The following is a 23,136-nucleotide window of genomic DNA, read 5'->3' on the forward strand; positions in this document are numbered from 1 at the left end:
TTGCGGCGACCGGCCCGAGCGCTATTGTCCAGGGGACAGGAAATACCGTCCCTCAAGGTTCGACTTCGAGGACAGGACGCATTCAAGGCCGGAAAAGGCGTCCTCCTGGAGGAGGGGCGTCCCCTCAGGGGCAGCTCCCCCCAGGAAATCACTAAGGGGAACTGTGGAAGACTGCCGGCTTCCGAGGCAGTCCGCACCCCTGGCCGACGGAGGAGCTCTCCCGACAGCGGATCGTGCCCGAGGTCCAGCAGGCCTTATGGACTCTGTGGTATTTATCACAGCCCTGCTGAATACCTTAGGCGCCACCAGGAGTCGCTGTGGGGGACTTATGGGCTCTGTTGTGCCTTATGACCGGGAGTACGTCCACGGTCACGTGACAGGAAGGTATGGCGTGCTCCGGGTTGAAGTAATGGACTGATTGCTGACCCGGAAGGAATAGGGAACTGTGGACTGCTGGGACAGGAACACCTCGGGTCAGGGCCTATAAAGGACGGTGCCTCAGTCCAGACACTGAGCTGTGCTGGGGGGGAAAGGAGCAAAGTGTCTGGGCGGGGGGGAGGTTATTGTGTTTTTTATGGGTTTTTTTATATGGTAGTGTGGGGTGCTTGTGCACTTGTTGTTAAACAATAAAGTGTGGACTTTACCTGGTGTTTGGAGTCATACCTGAGGGTTGAAGGGTGCACTCTGCCCCTACTGCCCTACATGCATATTCATCATACATATATTTATTGTGTATGCATGTATACATACATATATATATATATATTAATTATTATATTTTTATATATTTATATACATATCATGCATCATTATATATATATTATACATATATATATACTAATTATAGTCTTAGTAATAATTGCTGCTTTTAATATGTGTAGTGTGTGTGTGCGTATATGTGTGTGTGTCTATGTGTGCGTCCTGTGTGTGTGTGTATGGTATGTGCATGTGCGTGTGTGTGCGTGTATGCTGCTGTTGTGATGTGTGTGCAGTGTGTGTGCGTGCCTAGGGTATAATATATCATAATCATTACATATATATATGTGTGTGTTGCGTGTGTATGCCTGTAATAATATATATTAATGATATATACTACCTTATATATATATGGTGTACATATATAGTATCATTATGCTATATACATATATATATACGTATGCGTATGTATGTACATGTATAGTATACTACGTATGTATTTGCTAATGTACATATATATATATATATACATATATATACATACTATACTATATATATACATATATATACATACATATATAATATATACATATATAATACATCATATACATATGATACATATATATATATCATATACATATATATATACATATATATCATACATATAACATATATATCATACTATATATATATACATGTCATATCATATACACATATATATACATACATATATATATATATATATATATACATATATATACATATATATATAATCATATAATATATACATATCATATAATAATAACTAAATTTAATATCATGCATATATATAATGATATGTGCATGATGTATGTATATGTATAGTGCATAAAAATAATAGTAATATAATGTGCGAATACGTATGTATGTTTATAGTATGTGCATGCGTATGTGTATGTGCAGCATGTGTGTGTGTGTTTAGCAGTATGTATTGCGTAGTGTGATGCATGTGTACATATGTGTGTGTGTCATAATGTGTTGTATGTCATGCATGTAGTATTATGTGTATGATGCATATGGGATGTATGTATATGATGTGTGTGTACTATATATGATATGTGTATCGTAATATATATGTTTTTGTAAAATAATAATATATATGTTATATAGCATGTTTTAAAATATATATGTATGCATGCGTATATGTATTGTTATATTTTTTTGTGTAAAATATGCATATGTATTATATATATATTAATATACACGATATGTATGATATATTAAGTATGTGTGTATAAAAAAATGCATATGTTATATATAGTATATATGTATGCAGTATGTGTGTGTGTGTGTGTGTGTTGTGTGTGTGTTTTGTGTGTGCAGTGTGTGTGTGTGTGTGTGTATGTGTTGTGTGCATATGTATGTATGTGTGATGTGTGTGTGTGTAGACACAGTGTATTTTAATATGTGTGTGTATGTGTATGTAATAATGTGTGTGTGTGATATATATGTGTATATATGTAACGCATGTTAATATGTATTTTGTGTATATGTACACAGTACTATGTGTGTGTGTGTGTGAGTGTGTGTGTGTGTGTGTCACAGGTATATGTGTGTTGTGTGTGTATGTGTGTGTATGTGTGATACGGTGTGTGTGTGTGTGTGTGTGTGTAAATAGTTAATTGCACAGGTATGTAATTATGTATTATATAAGTTGTGTACACTTGTATATATATGATATGTGTGTGTGTGTGTATGATATATGTATTATTACAGTATGTGATGTATATATGTAATGTGTGGTATTGTGTATTGTCGTGATGTGTGTGTGTAATATAATATGAGTATGTGTGTTGCTTGCACGTGAATTAGTATGATGTAATAATAATAATATGTGCACGTATATGTATATATTGTATATATCACACGTATTATATATGATATATATGAGTATATATATGATGTACGGTAGTGTGTATAATGTATACTTATTGTTGTATATATGTACACACGGTTATTATATATACACGTAATATATTTATGATATTGACGTTGTGTATAGTATGTGTATATATATATATGTATGTATATATAGTATAATACACACAGTATATAATATATATATGTATGTATGATATGTATATGTGTATATATACATATATATATATATATAATTATATATATATACAGTATATATATATATATATATATATATAATATATATATATATATATATATATATATAACAGTGATATATATATATATGTATATATATATATATATATATATATATACACACACAGTATATATACACACCTCTGGTCACGAACGTTTCTGAACATGTACAAATCGGGGATACGATCAAAAAGTGTGCCAAAATTTTGCATCTGTTCACGACCACACGCTATGGTAGCAAACAAAAACCCGCGCGTTCGTACACGCCAATGATTTCCCATTTTCTTTTGTTTGCGCATGCAGGGCCTAACAAAGCAGCTGATGTGGCAAAAGGAGTTACAATGTTAACCAAGAAGAGGCCTCAAGTGTTGGAAGAGGTGAAAAAACTATTGATAGTGTGGTTGAACAAGAAGCAACTTGCAGGGGATAGCATAAGCAAGACGATCATATGCGAGAAAGCCAGGAATTTTCATGGCAAATTGCTGAAAAAAAATCCTTCTTCGAATGGCGAAAGTGAGAAATTTAAAGCCAGTAGAGGATGGCTTGAAAAGTTTCGCAAGAGAAGTGGCATTCAATTTTTTTTCCCTGTGCTTAAAACTCATAGAAAGTGTTTATAGCGAGTGGTTCAAAAGGGTCTAGCACGAACTATTACAATGTTAGTTTTCTCTGTTCCTCAAGGTTTTCTCAGTGTTAATCAATGTTTTTACATTTAGTTTACTATTACACTGTGCATTCGATGGTATAATTAACTATTTTTGTGCTTAAAAAAATATATATTTACATACAGTTCGTACAGTCTGGAACAGATTAATTGTATTTACATACAATCTCATGGGGAAATTATGTTCAGGTCGCGACCAACTCAGGTCACGTCCAGAGTTTTGGAACGAATTAAGCTCGTGAACAGAGGTGCCACTGTATATATATATTTATATACACCTCCAGTCTGACAGTTCTGTTTTGGACTCGGTCTTGTGAACATCTCTGTTCAATAATTTAAAACTTTCGCAGCCAGGATAAAATATACGGGTGGCTGCCCCAAACCTTCATGATGTCTGGAGTGAATTACTTGTTGCATATATCCCAGCCACAGGAGATGCACAATCCAATATGTTTCTTCATGCCGGTCCCACACCCGGATAAATGGGGAAGGTTATGTCAGAAAGGGTATCCGGTGTAAAATTTTGCCAGATCAATATACAGACAATACAAATTTCCAAACCGGATCGGTAATGGCCCAGGTTAACAACGGCTGCCACCAGTACTGCTAGCCAACAGGGTGCTGGCAGAAATTGGGCTACTGTTGGCTGAAGAAGGCGAAGAAGAGATGGGAGACATGTCTGAAGGCAGGAGGAGGGGAGGAAGGTAAAGAGAGTGGAACTGAGGGTAGGAACTTTGAATGGTTGCAGAATGACTGCTAAGGGGAGAGAGTTAGCCAATATGATGGAGAGAAGAAGGTGATATATTGTGAGTGTAAGAGACTAAATGGAAAGGGAGTAAGGCCAAGTGGATTGGAGGTGGATTCAAATTGTTCTAGCATGGTGTGGATGGGAGGAGAAATGGGGTAGGGGTTATTCTGAAGGGACAATATGTCAAAAGTGTTTAGGAAGGTGAAAACAGTGTCAGAGTAATGATTATTAAGCTGGAAACTCTAGGTGTGATGAATGTTGTCAGTGCATATGCCCCCCAAGATGGGTGTGTAATGAATGAGAAAGATGATTTCTGGAGTGAGTTAGATGAAGTGATGGACATTGTACCCAAGGGACAGAAAGTGGTGATTAGAGCGGATTTCAATTGAAATGTTGGTAAAGGGAACAGAGGAGACAAGGAGGTGATGGGTAGGTATGGTGTCAAGTAGAGGAATGAAGAAGGTCAGATGATAGTGGATTTTGCGATAATGATTTACATGGCTCTGGTGAATATGTATTTTAATAAGAGAGAGGAACATAGGATGATGCACAAAAGTGGAGGAAGATGCACACAGATAGATTATATCCTATGCAGAAGAATCATTCTGAAAGAGATTGAAGACTGCAAAGTGGTGGCAGGGGAAAGTGTTGTTAGGTAGCATAGGATGGTGGTCTGAAGGATGAAGCTGGAGATCAAGAAAAGGAGGAGAGTGAGGGCAAAGCCAAGGATCAAATGGTGGAAGTTGAAAAAGGAAGACTGCAAGGTTGAGTTTAGGGAGGAGGTAAGACATGCACAGGGTGGCAGGGAAGAGTTATAAGGCAGCTGGACAACTACAGCAGTAGTAGTAAGGGTGACAGCAAGAAGGGTGCTTGGCGTGACATCTGGTCAGAGGAACGAGAAAAGGAAACCTGGTGGTGGAATGGAGAAGTACAGGATAGTATAGAGAGAAAAAGGATGGCAAATAAGAAGTGGGATACTCAGAGAGATGCAGAAAGTAGACAAAAGTACAAAGAGATAAGGTGTAAGGTGAAGAGAGGTGGCGAAGGCTAAAAGAAAAGGCATATGATGAGTTGTATGAGAGGCTGGACACTAAGAAGGGAGAAAAGGACCTGTACCGATTGGCTAGACAAAGGGACTAAGTTAGGAAAGATGTGCAGCAGGTTAGGGTAATAAAGGATAAAGATGGAAACATACTTGTTTAATGGAATCTTAGAAAGAGAGAGGATGCCTGAGGAGTGGAAAAGAAGTGTACTGGTAACAATTTTTAAGAATAAGGGGGATGTGTAGAGCTGTAGTAACTACAGGGGGATAAAATTGATGAGCCACAGCATAAAGTTATGGGAAAGAGTAGTGGAAGCTAGGTTAAGAAGGGAGGTGATGATTAGTGAGCAGCAGTATGGTTTCATGCCAAGAAAGAGCACCACAGATGCGATATTTGCTCTGAGGATGTTGATTGAGAAGTATAGAGGACAGAAGGAGTTGTATTGTGTCTTTGTGGACCTGGAGAAAGAATATAACAGGGTGCCTCAAGAGGAGTTGTAGTATTGTATGAGGAAGTTGGGAGTGGGAGAGAAGTACGTTAAGTGTTGTGCAGGATATATACGAGGGAAGTGTGACAGTGGTGAGGTCTGTGACAGATGCATTCAACATGGAGGTGTGATTACATCAGGGATCGGCTCTGACCCCTTTCTTATTTACAATGGTGATGGACAGTTTGAGAGACGAGATTAGACAGGAGTCCCCGTGGACTATGATGTTTGCTGATGACACTGTGATCTGTAACGAGAGTAGGGAGCAGGTCGAGGAGACACTGAACAGGTTGAGATATGCTATAGACAGGAGAGGAATGAAGGTCACTAGGAACAAGACGGAATACATGTGTGTGAATGAGAGGGAGGTTAGTGGAATGGCGAGGATGCCAGGAGAAGAATTGGCGAAGGTTGATGAGTTTAAGTACTTGGGATCAACAAAACCAACTAACTATATCAAGCTTTACAAAGCATGATGTAACTCAGTCAAAACCTGTGTAATTACACGCAACTACCTCAACTAACATTATCTAAAACATATACAGGGGGTCCTCAGGTTATGACACAGTTCCGTTCCTACATCAGTGATGTAACCCGAATTTTGGTGTAAGTCGAAACACACCCCAGCCTAAGTCACTTACCTATCCTAACACATTTGCAAAATTATAATCTAGAACATAAAAACACAAATAAGCCACAGAAAAAGGAAAAGGACATAAATATACTGTACTGTAATAACTGAAAAATTACAAAAAGCATGTCTAAAAATAAATTCCTTAACTTTATTCCTTCTGATCTCTTTACAATGTCTAATTTCACTTCCATCATGATGGCTTTCCTCTTCTTCGAAACACTACCATCTGAAGACTCTGACTTTCGTTTAGGAGCCATGATAAGGGCCAAAAAGTTGCCAAACAAAGCAACACAAATAGAACACTTCCTCCGCATGCAACCAAACGAGTTCGCCAACTCCCTTGCTGTGTTACTGCGTATTCTTCCACTGCGCATAACCAAACTAGTTTGCCCACGTAGTCTGTAAGTACAATGCTAATGGCATAAGCCGAAACACTCATGTCTCAATTTTTTTTAAGTTTTTATGGAAGTGAGCGTTGTAAGTTCGACTCCCTACTTTCACTTTCACAGCATGCAACAGAACTACTGTAGTTCGCAAACTCCCTCACTCATATGCCGCGTACTTTCGCCACCCGCAACCAAACTAGTTCACCCCCGTAAGTCTGTAAGCACAATGCTAACAGCGTAATCCGAAACACTCACGTCTCAATTTTTTTTTTTTTTAAGTTTTTATGGGGCTGAGCGTCCTAAACTGGAAAACGTCGTATGTCGCAACGTTGTAACCTGAGGACCCCTTGTACAGGACAAAATGCAAACTGCAAATGTCATCTAGGACCTGCCTCATCATGACATCTGATGTTTTAAAAAATATCCTATACCAAAATCATACCAGGAAAATCTTTGCTTAATGGTTACATACTTATGGATATACGCCCACTCCATATTAGCATTATCTGGAAAAGTCTCAGATGTGACAATACTCTGTCATGAAAAACCCATTTTATATATTCAATACATTGCTCATTTTTCATCTTATTTTACTTGATTACTAGGATTCTCTTCCATCCTCCATACCTATGTGGCAGAAGGACAACCTAGTCTACATCAATTAAAAAAGATACAATTTTCTCTGTGAGAAATGGTTACATAATTTATTTAGTTACACAATTTATTTATGCTAAACTAAAATAAAAAGATTGGGTCTCTTTAGACTTTTGAAGTTCCAACATGTAGTAAGGGGTGCTATATATTGGGGTTTTTATTCACATAATCCAAACACAGAAGGGGAGTGGTGCTGAAATGGATTTTTCTTGATATGGAACAGAAGCCAGTTGGGAAGTACAGCACTACAGCTTGAATTATTTTGTATTTTTGTATCACTTATTCTATTGTAAGTCATAAATTAAATGCAATAAAACACACTTACGAAAAGTCAAAAGCTGGTTTATGCCATTAATAATACGTTCACATTCTTCATCACGGGACTTGTTTCCCCATTCTCCTTCCTGTGGTTTATACATTAATTCACTCTGTTCACTGCTGGACACTGGGACACTATTTCCAATTTGATCTGGCAGTTGCGCTATTAAGAATAAAATACAACGTCATCTATTTTACAGAAAGTATTTACTTATATTAACTTTTTTATAATTAGAATAGGCATCAATACATATAGGTCACTCCAACTTACTCAGCCAAATAAAAGGAAGAATTTTAAACTTAATGTTTGAATCCACAATACTCAAATATTATTAAAAATGTTTTTTAAAGAGTTTTATTTAGTACTTCATAAGTTGTGTCTTAAAGTATTCATAATTAAATAAACTAGCTTTTTTCATTTAAAAGTAGCAATATATATTAAATGCATGATTTATAATTACTTAAAATTGAAGTATAGGGGAATCTTTTTTGAAAGACACAGCATATAAATGTAACTATAAAATATTCACCCTCTAGAAAGTTTTCCCATTATACTGTTATACAACTTTACATCACAGTGGATTTTATTTGGCTTTCTGATACCTGATGCACAGGGAATAAAAAAGACTCTGGAATGTCAAAATAAAAACAGATCACTGCAAACTGGTATAAATTAATTAAAAATGTAAAATACAAAATAATTAATCATGCAAGTATTCATTCGGCTCAAGTCAGTATTTAGCAAAAGCACCTTACGCAGGAATTTCAGCATTATGTGGACAGGTCTCAATCAGATTTGCAAATCTGGACAATGCAGTTTTTCCCCATTCTTCTTTGCAAAACTACTCAAGCTCTGTCAAGCTAAATGGGTATTTGGCTTTACATTTGGGGTACAGCTGAACAAAATTCTTTTTATTTCTTCACGACTGATCTGACAGAACTCCAAGGGACACTCAGTGACTTGGATATTTTCTTGTATTTATCTGTTGACTTGTGCTTTTCAATTTACATGGAGTTGCCAGGACTGTTTGTTGTCTTCATTGTATAGTTTAGGCCACAATACTGACTTACCACAAGCTGGACTTTCCAGATACAGATGCTATTATTAATTGAAATCCCTTGACTACAGAAAGGTGATCCACATTTAACTAATTATGTGACTTCTAAAATCAATTGTCTGCACCAGTAATGATTTATGTGTGCCATATTAATAGAAGTGAATACTAATGTAATCAATTATTTTCTTTTATATACAGTGGAACCTCGGTTTGCGAGCATAATTCATTCCGGAAACGTGCTCGCAATCCAAAGCACTCGTATATCAAAGCGAACTTCCCCATAAGAAATAATGAAAACTCAGATGATTCGTTCCACAACCCAAAACTATTCATATAAAAATGATTAATACAAAATATAAAGTAAAATACATAATACAAATTAACCTGCACTTTGCCTTTAAAAAGAATCATGGCTGGTGTGAGTTTCTAAACTCATGTGGATTCCACCCAGCGGGACGACACGCGGAGAAGCGTCCCAAAGCAATCGCAGTCTCCCAGCGCTGTAGCAGTTCGCCGTATAAGCGCATCCAAAAAGATCGCAGACATGCTATAAGTGCCTGTCGTCAATGGGTCATACAAGGAACATTCTAAAGATCCCGGTACAATAAATAACAGCGCTGTTGCGGTTTCAAGCTGAATAAAGCTGGTGTTAAAAGTACGGAGACTCAGCTTCGTGTTTGGGGGAGCAAGACGGGGACTCACACTTCACAGCGCGCACACACACACAGTCACAATACTGTAGTAAACAGATGTGACTATATGAGTGAGGCACTCAGACTATTGCCAGAGAGAGAGAGAGACGCGCTGGGCGGGCGAGCAAGATAGATAAGGAGAGAGAGAGAGACGCACTGGGCGAGCGAGATGAGAGAGAGAGACGCGCTGGGCGAGCAAGCAAGATAAGGACAGAGAGAGAACAACCATCAGCTCAGTTGTGATCACATAACGCTCAGCAGACAAAGTGTATCCATACTACTCGTATTGCAAGACATCGTTTATCAAGTCAAAATTTATTAAAAATTTTTGCTCGTCTTGCAAAACACTCGTAAACCAAGTTACTCGTAAACCGAGGTTCTACTGTATTTGTAAAATATATTGTTGTGTAAGTTATTTCTACTTAGTAGATTATTTAATATGCATTAGGATTCGGGTTTTATTAAACAGATCTATGTCACACCTGCTATCAAGTCTGTGATTTGTGGTGTCAGTATAAAAAGAAAACACAAAAAGAAATTCTGATAACAAATATTACAGTTTTCCTAACTTAATATATATTTTGCCTTACAATCTGTTTTTTTTTTTTTGACCTATATGGCTATACCATTGTCAGGAATGGGCTCCACATCCCAAGGACTTAACTTCTCAATCTCGCCATTATCCCACCTAATAATAGAAAAAAATATATGTACATATAAATATATTTTCTTAATTGTCAAACAGGTTCTAATACAATTAAAATTCAAGTATTATCTCCAAGCACATCAAATCAGATATTTGACATTATGACTCAGTCTGTGAATAAGCTTACCGAACTTTGTAGCACTGAAAGTGGCTATCAGGATAGTCTGCTTGATAGGGCTCTTGACATAGTAGTGTTCCAAACCACCAAGCATCATCAATAACTGATCTGAATCGGTTATCTATAAAATGTAAACATAACAGTGTTTAATGACATCCTCAAGGAATTAAAAGTTTTGCTAATATAATTCTGGACGTTTACCACAGAATAAAACAGAAGTAATAATTATTTTTACTATCTGAGTGACATAATCTTCCTGGAAAGTTAATTTACACAAAGGAGAAAAAAATATCAAAGCAAAATATTAGGCTTTTAACATGAAGTAATAGTAACTAACATCAATTTAAAAAATCATTACAATTCATTATTACATTTACCAGAGTCTGCTTTATCTACAGTAGTATAGTATCAGGGGAATTTGAAGGCTATGCACACAGAATAATATTTTTAAAATGAACTAATTACTGTCTTCTGTTTAGCATGTATGATGACATATGCAATGCTGTGTGCAGAATTATCCAGGTCATTCAGTTCAGGAATATCATCCTATTCTACATATTGCATTCATTATACAACAAATTAAATTTAAGAAATTATGGATTTCACCACTCCTACAAGCATGACATATGGGTTTCTTAGGGGCTTATGTGTCCCAGTAATGATATAATTAAGAACATGAAGCTTCTGACAGGGTTCCCGTTGTAAAATGGGTACAAAATCAGATTCTTATTATGGTTTTCAGTAAATTTAACCTAACTTCCATAAGATTACTAAGATGCAATGCTGGAGGTGGTTCTGTCAGCGAATACCTGGTGGAGATACTATATGGTCCAGCTGGGTTCAATCAGATAAAGCTGTTTACAGGTTAACTGTGAGATTACCTCACAGATGGAAAAGTGTTGGGTTTTAGGTACAATGTTAATATAGGTAACAGGTGTATGGAGGACAGATCTAAACATTACACATCCGAAAAAAATATTGTTTCTACAGCCAGGAATGCAAATTATTAGCAGTGAAGCAAAAAAATACAATGTTGGTTCTGGAACTAGATTTCCTGATTAAAAGTGGTCTCTCTCTGTCTCTCTACTTTTGCAGTGCACCAACAGAAGAGATCCTAGGATACTCACTACACTCCTGAAGGGTACTATTCCATGATATTTTTTTTGTTTCAAACAAGCTGCAAGCTATTCAAAGTATTGTTTTATTTTTCCTTCAAAAGCAGTGGGCCTGTAATCCTACTGAGGACTTAAACTCTTTCTTGGCACATGATGGAAATGCCTGATGGTTAGTGATATAAATCTGTGTTGTGGACTATTAATGAATGTTAAACTATGATTGTACAGAAGAACCATCATTTTCAAATATAAGGTTGCTCACATTTTCGACTTACGAACAAAGTATCTCTGATACAAAATTAACAGTTGATTTTGCAGTAGAGTTGGGCTATGAACTGATGACTTCTTGACGATGATGAGCAGGCTTATATACACAAAGCATATGCAATTAACAGTGAAGGGAGCAATAAGGATCTGTTAGTGTCTGTCAAGGTGAAGTAAGCCTTCAAGATAAATGAGGTTTTCTGTGCAATTTTAGCATAAAGACCTTTGAAGTTGACTATGAGAAGGCAGACAAGCTTTTCAACTCTTTCTTGTTTGTGATCTTCAGATATCACATATCTTCAGATAACTGAGGCTCAGACATTACTCAGTTTGGACATGGGAGGATTCCATCTTCACTGATCGTAGATAATTTTGTCTTCTTGGTCTTATGTAACTGGTAGTCAGTATCACCAAATTTGAGGTCATGGACCTCTCTAAATTAAGAGAAACCATTTGAGTTGTGGAAATCTAGTGAAGGGTCACTTTGTGTGCCTTGCATTGGAAGAAACCATGGGCAGACCTAGGACACAAATGACTTGCTACCTGGAATGCCGCAAAACAAATAAAAGAAATTACATAAATCTGAACCCTACCAGGAAAAAAATGATAGATAATAAGATGTGTTTTAAGCTTTAATCTACACAGTATATACAAAAAAAAAAAAAAATCTGATTCAAAACTTTTTCTTTGTTAATGTTTCTAACAATATAGAAATTTTATTAGATAAAGATGCAAGGTCAGCTTTAAAGAGACCATACAGTGCCTGATAAGTGCACATTAGGCTTTCTTGGAAAAAGGGTAAACATATAATAACAGACGTTAGTTTTGAAAAAAAAATTTGTCATACCGTAAGCAATATTTATGAGAAATAAGAGCATCTAATAATACTGAACGAATTTAACTGTGCAATTTACATCAATAGGCCAACAACTAATGTTATAAATCTTAAAATGTAAACATTATTTGCAGTAGTGTTAATCTTTTTCCTACTAAGATCAATGACAATAGCATTTAGGAATTCAGACTGTAACCAACAATAAAGAAATATGTCTTTATATGAAAAATAAATATCCAATATACGTCCTTTTCTGAATCACTACATTACGTTCCTACATATATAGACTCTGTTTTGATACCTTCCTACATATAAACTGTGTGTCCATGGATTCCTAAACTAAGTGTAGTTTTTCTACAAAATATGTGACATTGACTTCAGTGACCCATCAACAAAGGTCAATAATAAGGCAATTACCTAGTAAAATTTCACAGGTGAAAGCTTAAAGCTATCAAAGCACTGAGAGCTAAATATTTATGTAAGCAGTATATTCCAGTTTATGACAATGCTGTAGACAACAGTCGACTAACTTTATCTGTTTCTTTGAGCTTTCGAATTGGCAATAAAACACTGGAACAAAATGTTACAGTATCATTTGGAATCCAGCAACATCTGAAAACCTTTGAATGTTAAAACGTTTGCAAAGCAGCACATCTGCTTTTTAGTAGATTCTATGTACTGCTTCAACTAATTCCACAACGTTAACAGTGGATCCAACTACAGCTGGTGATGGGTAACTTTAGGCAAAAGAAATAAATTTAAAATCAAAAAGTGTCATTTGTTCACTCATGCACTCTCTCACAATACTAGTTTCTGGAAAAATAAAACATTCAGTATAAAATATATGCAACAACAGAGGACATTTTTTTTCATGGCTCTCTCTGTAATAAAAAAAAGCTATTTCATGTGAAAATAAGGTCTGGTTATTCTTTATCTATGTCACCCACATAGTTTACAAGAGCGCCCCCCCCCCCTCCACTGTACTTTGAAGAGTTCAAAATGACTGGCCTAAAACAGGAAAAACAATAAGTGTTCCAGTCATGATATACTGCTGGAGACCAAAATTTCGAAAGTTGCAAAGCTTTATCGTAAACATCTCCATGAGTGTAGTGTATCCTAAGATTAATCAGCAAGCTGCTGGATCTTGGGATCATTTACCAAGAGATTTCATATAAGAAACTCAATATAATCTCAATGAATGTAATGTGTTTATTTGAGAACACAACTGCAAAAATTCATAGTCAAGCACACAAGACATCACAACAGTTGTAAACTGCACTAATGCTGATGCAAATTAATACATGAGATATAAATAGTGATGTGTCTAAAAATAGCTTGACTATTTGATCATTTCACTTCTGTTAGTTTTAAATGTAAGGTTAGCCAATGGAAATGTGTCTGGAAAATGAACAGATTCTGTAATATGGTAGGTACCATCCATTCACACAGTAGATAAAAATGTTAAGTCTAACTGCTATCAGATTAGACGGCATGCAATTCACTTCATAGCCTTTATAAAAAAAATTAAAACACACTAACACTGAAGGTACAAGAATATACATTTAGAAGACTCTGACAATCTTTCTTTAGATATAAAAAAAAAGAATGTTAAAATATTTTTCACATATTAATTTACTTGATCAAAATGACATTGTCTTGATATAAAAAGTGCCTTACTTGGCTGCCAGTTTCTATGTCTTGCTTCTTCATAGCATTGTCGTAGCACAATAAAATCAATTACATCAGGCATGTCATGGTACCTGTGATAAAGAAATGTAATTACCTAAAAGTGTATTGTACGCTAAAGATGAACATGAACAAGTTAAATATACAAATAAAGAAAAGCAGGCAATGGTTTGCACTGACTACAATACAACTAATGGTTGCATCCATGGTTTCATATTTAGTATCATTTGGAGCCTGCAACCTATCAGAGCAGCTTCCAGAGCAAGGCAGGCTCAAACCCCAGAAACAGTAAGTTTAGTGTTGTAAAGATATATTAAAAAAAGATTAAACTGCACACCACAGAACAATACTAAAAAAAATTGTTTTTTTCCAAAACCACTTAATCCAATTCTTGGTCGAGGGAGATACAGGCTGTGCCAAAAATTATGGGTGCATGACAGGAACTAACCTTGCATGAGACAGTATTCTCCTGTGGGGAACACCCATGGCACATACACATTTACTCACAAAGACACCAATTCAAAATCACCTATTAAAACATAGAGAAACGTGCAAAACTTCACACTGTGCTGCTAATTAATCTAATCTCCCGGAAGTGTTTTAGGAGCATTTTACACCACTGTATAATCACGTACTTATTAATTTAAAAAAAAAACACACACACTAGGTCAAAGTATTCATGTTAGAGTTGGGTACAGAATTGCCTCAATCAGTTTAGCACACCAAAAAGAACTGTTCACTTATTTGTTTTTTCAGGTTGGCAATGTTGTGGTGTTGTCAGTACAGTTTTTATGACTAACTCAATGATTTAATGCAATAAGTGAAGCAAATTTAGTTATTTGTAAGATACATCCAATGAAAATATCAGGAAAATAAAATGTAAACAGCAATACACTATGTTTAGTGAGTATTATAAAAGTTCTGGTATTAACTTTTGAAGGCTATTATTATCTCATAAAACAAGCAAAATAATTTGAAGGTAATACAGTTCAAAATAGTTAATTCTGAAGTTATTCACCTGACCTTATGTAAAACTGGCTGATTAAAGGATGCAATCTTCAGTAAGCTTAATTTGTCAGAATTCTTAGAAAATCAAACATTCAAACTGGTACATATTTTATTATGAAGGCAAAAGTAAACTTTTTAGCTACTGTAAAAAATGACTGTTTATGATCTGTACATACGTAACATAGAAGAATCTGTCAGAGTCCTTTCCAGTTCCATGATCTATAATGGAAAGCTTCAAACAACACAGGGTTGGAGGACATACTTCATATTTAATTCCAACAATTTTAACAAACTCTTGATCCTATTATGAGAAAAAAAAACATTTGCTTCAGAATGAAATTAGCTAACCTTATTGAATATGCTAATAAAAACCATTTTCAGGATATACTGAAAAAATTTGGTTAACCACTTTTATTAATAAAATAGAAATCAATTTCAAAAATAGTCAAGTCAACAGTAAAACTCCACTTTACAATATAAAAGGCAAAATTAATATAAGTTTACTTCCATTTGTTTTACTGATGTAAACAAGAATCACTGATTATACTTTAAGAAAACAATACAATGTACTTTATATACACACATTCTCATAGAAGTAACATGTTCAGACCTGTTTAATAAAATTCAGGGCCACAGGGACAAAAGCTCACCCTTACAACATCAGGCACAAGACAGAAACCAGCTTTTGGCACAAGTCTATAACGCCCATACTCATACACATACTTAAATTTAGGCAAGGCCAGCCTGGAATCTCCAATTAATCTAACATGCATATCTTAGAGAAACAATACAATTTATTACGTATTAACTAACATTTCAAAAGTTAAAAAAGGTTTGTGACACTTCCCAGGAAAATTAATGCTCATAAATAATTTCTAAATTAGGTTCTAATGCTCCAGCTTGTAATTTCATTTTGAGTTTAGAAGAACAAGCATAGGAGAAAAGGACAGAGAAGGTTTCAAGAAGTTATTTACAACAATGTCTTACTCTGAGTTCCATTTTTCTCCAAGGTTGCTTTTCAAGGTTAATATTGTAAATGTTGTTTCTGTTTACTGCTTCAACATAAGCTTCATGGCCCTGACGGAAGTATATCACCTAAAAAGACAAAAAAAAATTTCAACATTGTAACAAAATTCAAAAACCAATAAATTTAAATATGATTGGTTATTCCATTAAAACTTGGTTATTCCATTAAAACAAGCTTAAAAAAAGAAATGTATATGTAAAAATGTAAAATATACAAATTTAGTTACAATTATTCATACATAACTAGGCATTTACTGTGAATACACAAATTAAGAAAGTTGTTTTAAACTCAAAAGTATACAAGAACCATTACTGCACAAAATATTTCCTTCAAAATGCATACCCTTTAGCGCTTATACTGATTATGATATGAAGCTAATCACTTCTGTTGCTGTCATAAAAAAATGACTGAATAAAATAAACAACAACCTTATAGCCTAGGTAAAACCCATAAAAATCAACATTTCTGAAAAGAAAAACAACAAAGATGATCCAGCTATAAAAAAGGAAGCAGTACAAGCAGAGAATATTGACTTATAGCATATTGAATGAATTTTACCTCATCACCAATCTGTGGAACAAAAGGGGACTTTCGGGGAATAACATCAATAATCCAAGATGGAGGAGGACAGAATTCTGTAGAAGGAATGGGAATCACTTCTGATCTAAGAGCACGTTGCTGTAAATAATAACAATACAATATTTTTTTCCCTCATCTTCCACATCCACAGAAAACAAAAAAAAACTAAATATACACAAATGAGGTGGACTAAATATGTACTGTATATACAGTAATTGGAAGCAAAGTTGGATTGCACAGATAATAAAACACTTGTCTAAATTACAGATGCTAATTTTACTGAGGGAAGATGTTTTCACACAAGTTTATTTAATGATAAAATTAAGCAATTAACATTTCATGGTGATTAAGGTCACATAATACTAGGTAGATTCAGATTCTAGTTATGTTTAGGTAGTAAGATCTAAAGAAGATTACAATAACTTTCACAGACAGTGGATTTTTGGGTTACATTTGGCACAAACTTTGGTGACGAAAACTGCTCAAGATGACCATTTTATTTTTACTAGAAATAATGCCTAAAGCCTGTCAAATGTCAGACATGTCGACCATGGCTAGTGATCTTGTCAATTTACAAAAGTGAAAATTGCCAGAAATGTAAAATTTAGTGACTGTGTGTGGACATTCCGCATCATGTTGCTTGCCCCATTTTTCTGAAAGCAAATGGCGTGCTGGCTGACAGACCTGATGCTGTATTATGGGTTAACAGGTAAGGCAAGTTTAGCTGTACTCCAACCAATCCAATCCAAGTTTAGCTGTACTTTTAGTTCTTTTTTCTATTTTACATTCTGTCAGGGTACGTAAAACATGAGACATCAGAGAGATGAGTCTCTCTTTTGTTTATGGGGTTCAAAACACCCACATTTCTAATTCCTCTTTGATGCATTATACACTTGTGCTTCCACATGAGCATTCACTGGTTGTCAGCTTTCATGCAAATAGAGCTCAAAACCTATGACTAAAAATAAAAGTACACTTATTTGATTTTGTGGACTAGCTAGAGTGAGCAGCTGGGTATGATTCTCATTGGATATATCTTATAAATAACTAATGATTTGTCTCACTTACTACATTAAACAACTGACTTAGTCACAAGAAATGTACTGAGAACACCACCACATTGCCAAACTAAAAAAACAAACAAGTGAACTTTTACTACCTTGCACTTCCTTAGTTTTGGACTCTTTGACTTTTGTACTGGAGTGCTTGCTTCTTCGTCAGTTGAAAAGTCTTCATCAGAGCTGCTCAACTCACGTATTGCTTTTTTCCTAGAAGATTTACGAACTGGACGCTTGTGAATATTCTTTCCATCAGCATTCCAGTCAGAGCAGTCACTAGAGGATTTACTGAAAATAAAAATAACTGGATATTATAAAAAGACTCACTGGAGGAATATGTAAAGGACATAGCAAAAAGAAAAACACACACAGACTGCCAACAAAAATTACTTCAACCTAACATGTAGAGTACATTATATAACATTTTTCTGAGATTTTAACTGGTTCTCTGTTACTTTAAAAAAAAAGTTCACATTTAGGCTACTAGTATTTTGTATTCAAACGTGTTTTAAGTTTTTTCTGAAGCCATGGCTCAATAAGACAAAAATCAATGAAAAGGAGGTTAAATTCCCACCTGACCCCATCTCCCCTGCAAGTAACCACCCACCAACCGGTGCCAGTTTTGCACTAGAACTTAAGCACATTTTCCCCATAGGATCCATATTTCAGTATCTGTTTTCTGGAATGTAATTAAGTAATGAGTGATGTGTGATATAAATAAGATGCATTTAAAATCAACATTCGCCAACACTGATAGTGAGAGATGTAACAAGTATTACGGCAACTTCACACTCTCTGCTGTTTACTACTATTTTTGTAGCTAATATACACCTCATAGGAGTTATGATGTTTCATTGAACCCCGGCGTTCTGCAGAACACAGTTTGTGAAACAGTGAGCTAAGCTATCTTAGTAGTTCATGTAGATACTTTTTAACAGATGTCAAAGTTTCTGCTTCAACTACGTCTCAGAAGTTTACTCTAGATTAATTGGACTTTCTGAGTAAAGAAGTGATGCTTGGCTTTAAATGTACAACCCCAAATCAGAAAAAGTTGGGACAGTGTGGAAAATGTGAATAAAAAAAGAAAAAAGCAAGTTATAAACTCTCCTCAAATTTTCTTTCATTGCAGACAGTATGAACACAAAATAATTCATGTTTTTTTTTTTTTGTCAACACATTTGTTTTGTAAATAAATATCCATTCTTGCCATTCAGGCTTGCAACATTTCAAAAAAAGTTGGGACAGTACAGCATTTACCACTTTGTACAGTTCCCCTGTCTTTTAACAACACTTAAAAGACGTTTAGGCATTGAAGAAATCAAGTGACTAAGTGTTGCAGGTGTTAGTTTGTCCCATTCTTCCTGCAAACAACGTTTTAGGTGCGCAACAGTACGGGGTCTTCGTTGACACATTTTTCATTTCAAAATGCGCCAGACATTCTCTATAGGAGACAAATCAGAGCTGCAGGTAGGCCAGTCAAGCATCCACACCCTCCTCTTACACAGCCATGCCTTTGTTATGTGCGCAGTATGTGGTTTGGCATTGTCTTGCTGAAATAAGCATGGGCGTCCCTGGAAAAGACGTCGTCTTGAAGGCAGCATTTGTTCCTCCAAAACTGAGATATACTTCTCAGCATTGATGGTGCCATCGCAGAAGTGCAACTTACCTTTGCCGAAGGCACTGACACAACCCCATACCATGACAGACCCTGGCTTTTGGACTTGTATCTGGTAACAGTCTGGATGGTCCTTTTCCTCTTTGGTCCGCAGCACACGGCGTCCATTTCTTCCAAAAAAGATGTGAAAAACCAATTCATCTGACCACAATACAAGTTTCCACTGCACAATGGACCATCCCAGATGCCTCCGAGCCCAGAGAAGTCGACGGCGCTTCTGGACACTATTTATGTAGGGCTTCCTTTTGGCACAGTACAGTTTTAGCTGGCATTTCCTAATGTAACTACGTACTGTAGTGCTTGAGAGTGACTTCCTGAAGTAGTCCAGAGCCCACGCAGTTATATCATTTATTGATGAATGACGGTTTTTAATGCAGTGCCGTCTGAGGGCTCGGAGATCACGGCCATTCAGTTTAGGCTTGCGCCCTTGGCCTTTGCGCACGGTAATTTCTCCAGATTCCCTGATTCTTTTCACTATGTTATGCACTGTAGAGGGAGAAATGTCTGTCTTTGAAAAATGTTTTTCTTAATCATTTCAAAGATTTTTGCCCGCACTTGGTGGCAAACTGGCGATCCTCTGCCCATCTTTGTTCCTAAAGGAGTAGGCCTTTCCTCGATGCTGCTTTTGTACCGAATCATGATTGCAATAACCTGTTAACATCACCAGTTTCAAATCACATCATTATTTAGTTATTATACCTCATTACTACCCCCGAATTGCCCCCATCCCAACTTTTTTTGGAATGTGTTGCAAGCCTGAATGGAAAGAATGGATGTTTATTTACAAATCAAATGATGTTGACCAAAAAAAAACATGAATTATCTTGTGTTCATACTGCCTGCAATGAAATAAAAGTTAAGGGAAATTTGTAAATTACTGCTTTATTTTTTTATTCACATTTTCCACACTGTCACAACTTTTTCTGATTTGGGGTTGTATTTTCTCTTAATTTTTAACAATGTACTTGAGTATGTGATTCAATATTTTATTTTGAGAATTTGGCTGGATCAGTTTAATCAATGCCTTTGAGAACTTTAGAGACCTGATGACTCATATCTGAACAGCTTCTAGAGCTGCTAAGTCTTTTATGTGCTGCTAAGTCTTTTATGTCATATAGAGGCCAGAACTGCGCACAATGAGAGAAAACTAAATGTTGGGATGCACTGCCTGTTCTAACAATTTTTCTAATGTTTCAAAAAGCAGCCGATGACCTCAAACAGTTTTATTACTATACACAAAATAATGACAAAATGGACCCCACCAATTACTGACCTATAAGTTATTTCACAAAAGTGCATATTCATAATTTTAAAAACTATTATAATAATAATAATAAAGGTAGATCTCAGAAATAAACATGACTAGTAGAGGCAAACATGGATTAAATTATCTAATTTTCAAGTACAGAAATAACATTTACTCTTTTTATAAACATTTATATATTAAACAAAATGTACATGTATGCATACCTAGAACTGTTGATATCACTTTTCCATTCTTTATCATCTTCAGAGGACTCCATATTACCATTTACGTCAAGGTCATTTTCCTACAGAAAAGAAAGAAAGGGGATGAACAAAGTTTGAATAATGTGCCATTCTTTATAATTATGTTTGTATTTTTTTAGGCCTACATACTGTATACCTCTGCTAAAGTACAGATGAATATATTCTTTGATTATACCCACCTTACTTAATGAAAACATAACTGCATATTTTGACATCTTAGATATCGAACTAGCCCAAGAGATTCAACAATAACATTACTTCAAGATACAGTAGAATACATAAAAAGGAGGGGAAAAAATTAAAAAAAATTACCTCCTCTTCTTCAGAGCACTCAGTTTCCTCCCCTTCCTCACAAGATAGGTCAATGAAATCCATGGCCATTTTAGATGTTCGTCTGTTTATCTTCTTAGAGCGTAGTGGTTGTGTCCTTTTTCCTTTGCTTACACCATCAATCTGTTAAATGGGAGAAAAAATGTAAAACAAAAAGCACTACCAAAATAGTTATCAAAAGACAACAAGCCATTAAATTGTAGTTATAAACAAACCATTCCATTTCCTTGCAAAGACATTAGTTTCTTCTCAGCCATATATAAGGCTCTCTCTTCATCTCCCTTCACTTTCCTGTATTCTTCCTGTTTCCTTTTTATGACAGAAAAGGAACAGAAGTGCATCTAGATTAAGACTTTCAAAGAACAGCATATTTAAATAAAAATTGCAAAAGCTTGGTCTATTCAAGTAAAAATCAAGGAGTATAGTCTCTCTGACTATACAAATATAAGCAACAACACAGTTTAACTTAATGTTTTTACATTTCAACAACTGGTAATTAAAAATATCATCATTAATTAGTCATTCTGTAAGAATGTAGCCAACTTTATTAAGCACATTTATGTTGTCAGTAAGCTTATGTGGTAATGGTAAGGAAAACAATATTTTATGTTTCAATAATGTCAAAAGGGTCCTTAGTCAATTTACAATAATTGTTTTAGAATTGATACTAGCCATAAAGAAATAGTTTTGTCAGCTCTTGTAATACAGAAATGTGTCATCTTATCCCTCAGTCAAAATTTCCCTTTGACAGACTACAGTTTCCTATTTCATGGAAAAGGATGCTCACTCAGGGATGAGCTTTGTCTCTCAAGAAACTAAGTAAAAAGAAACACAAGAATAATTATTAAGCCCTTTTTAAGAATTTGGGAATACAGTCTATAAAAAAAAACAGGGTGCCTTCTATAGCCAACAATACATAAGTCTTTCAAAAAGGCTAGCTACAGGTGTATCAATTCATTATAGATTAATTTGTTAGGGTGTCAAGAACACTGCAACCTAGGTACTTTCCCTATGTTCTGTAAATGTGAATCACAATTAGGTGCAATAGAACAATTATCAGAACATCTGAACAAATGATGAGAACAGACCACTTATTTCAAAAAGCTCACCAAGCGTATTTACTTATATCCTCCAAAATACCAACTTAGTTTAGATTTAAAGGTCCCTGAAGTCCTATTCTCTAACACACTCGCATGTTTTACCTATGCAGTACTGCCCAGTTAAACTTTGCCACTAAATTCATATTTTCCATTTTCTAACCTTCTTAGCCAAATTCAGATTTTTCTAGCGGGAAGAGCCCATCTCATCAGCACAGGAAGCAAGACAAGAAACAGCCTTGAACAGGATACCAGTCAATCATGAGACACACTTGCATGCACTCAAAAGGAAAACAAATTTAACTAAACGCAACTTATTTGCCAGATGAACAACTAAACTAAGCAGCTAAGATGCATTATAAAACCTTTTCTATATTTTTAATATGTACAAATTGCTTAGGAAAGCTCATATTAATGCTCAAATTAAACTGGACAATTCAAACCTTAAAACAATGTATATTTATTTAAAAACAGGGTATGACATGCTTTACTTTCAGTTTACATAAATCAGTAGTATTTTTTAATACTAAATTCATGCTAAATTCTACTTTAGCTCTCTTACTTGAGTACACTAAGCGGTAATTCAGGAACTACAATT

At 35.4% G+C, this 23,136-nt stretch overlaps 1 protein-coding gene across 1 annotated transcript in view; it reads right to left on the minus strand.

Moving 5' to 3' along the window:
• LOC120523286 (bromodomain and WD repeat-containing protein 3-like) overlaps window positions 1-23,136 on the minus strand; it is a 146,445-nt gene that overhangs the window by 61,318 nt on the left and 61,991 nt on the right. Inside the window, 12 exon segments of the mRNA XM_039744473.1 lie at window positions 7,789-7,944; window positions 10,158-10,219; window positions 10,365-10,476; window positions 14,247-14,329; window positions 15,440-15,564; window positions 16,251-16,358; window positions 16,849-16,968; window positions 18,029-18,215; window positions 21,073-21,152; window positions 21,424-21,564; window positions 21,657-21,750; window positions 23,101-23,136. The exon segment at window positions 23,101-23,136 is cut by the window's right edge and continues 148 nt beyond it. Coding sequence (XP_039600407.1) covers window positions 7,789-7,944; window positions 10,158-10,219; window positions 10,365-10,476; window positions 14,247-14,329; window positions 15,440-15,564; window positions 16,251-16,358; window positions 16,849-16,968; window positions 18,029-18,215; window positions 21,073-21,152; window positions 21,424-21,564; window positions 21,657-21,750; window positions 23,101-23,136 — 1,304 coding nt within the window.

This window comes from Polypterus senegalus, chromosome 2, assembly GCF_016835505.1.
Source record: "Polypterus senegalus isolate Bchr_013 chromosome 2, ASM1683550v1, whole genome shotgun sequence".
Classification (NCBI taxonomy): Eukaryota; Metazoa; Chordata; class Cladistia; order Polypteriformes; family Polypteridae; genus Polypterus; species Polypterus senegalus.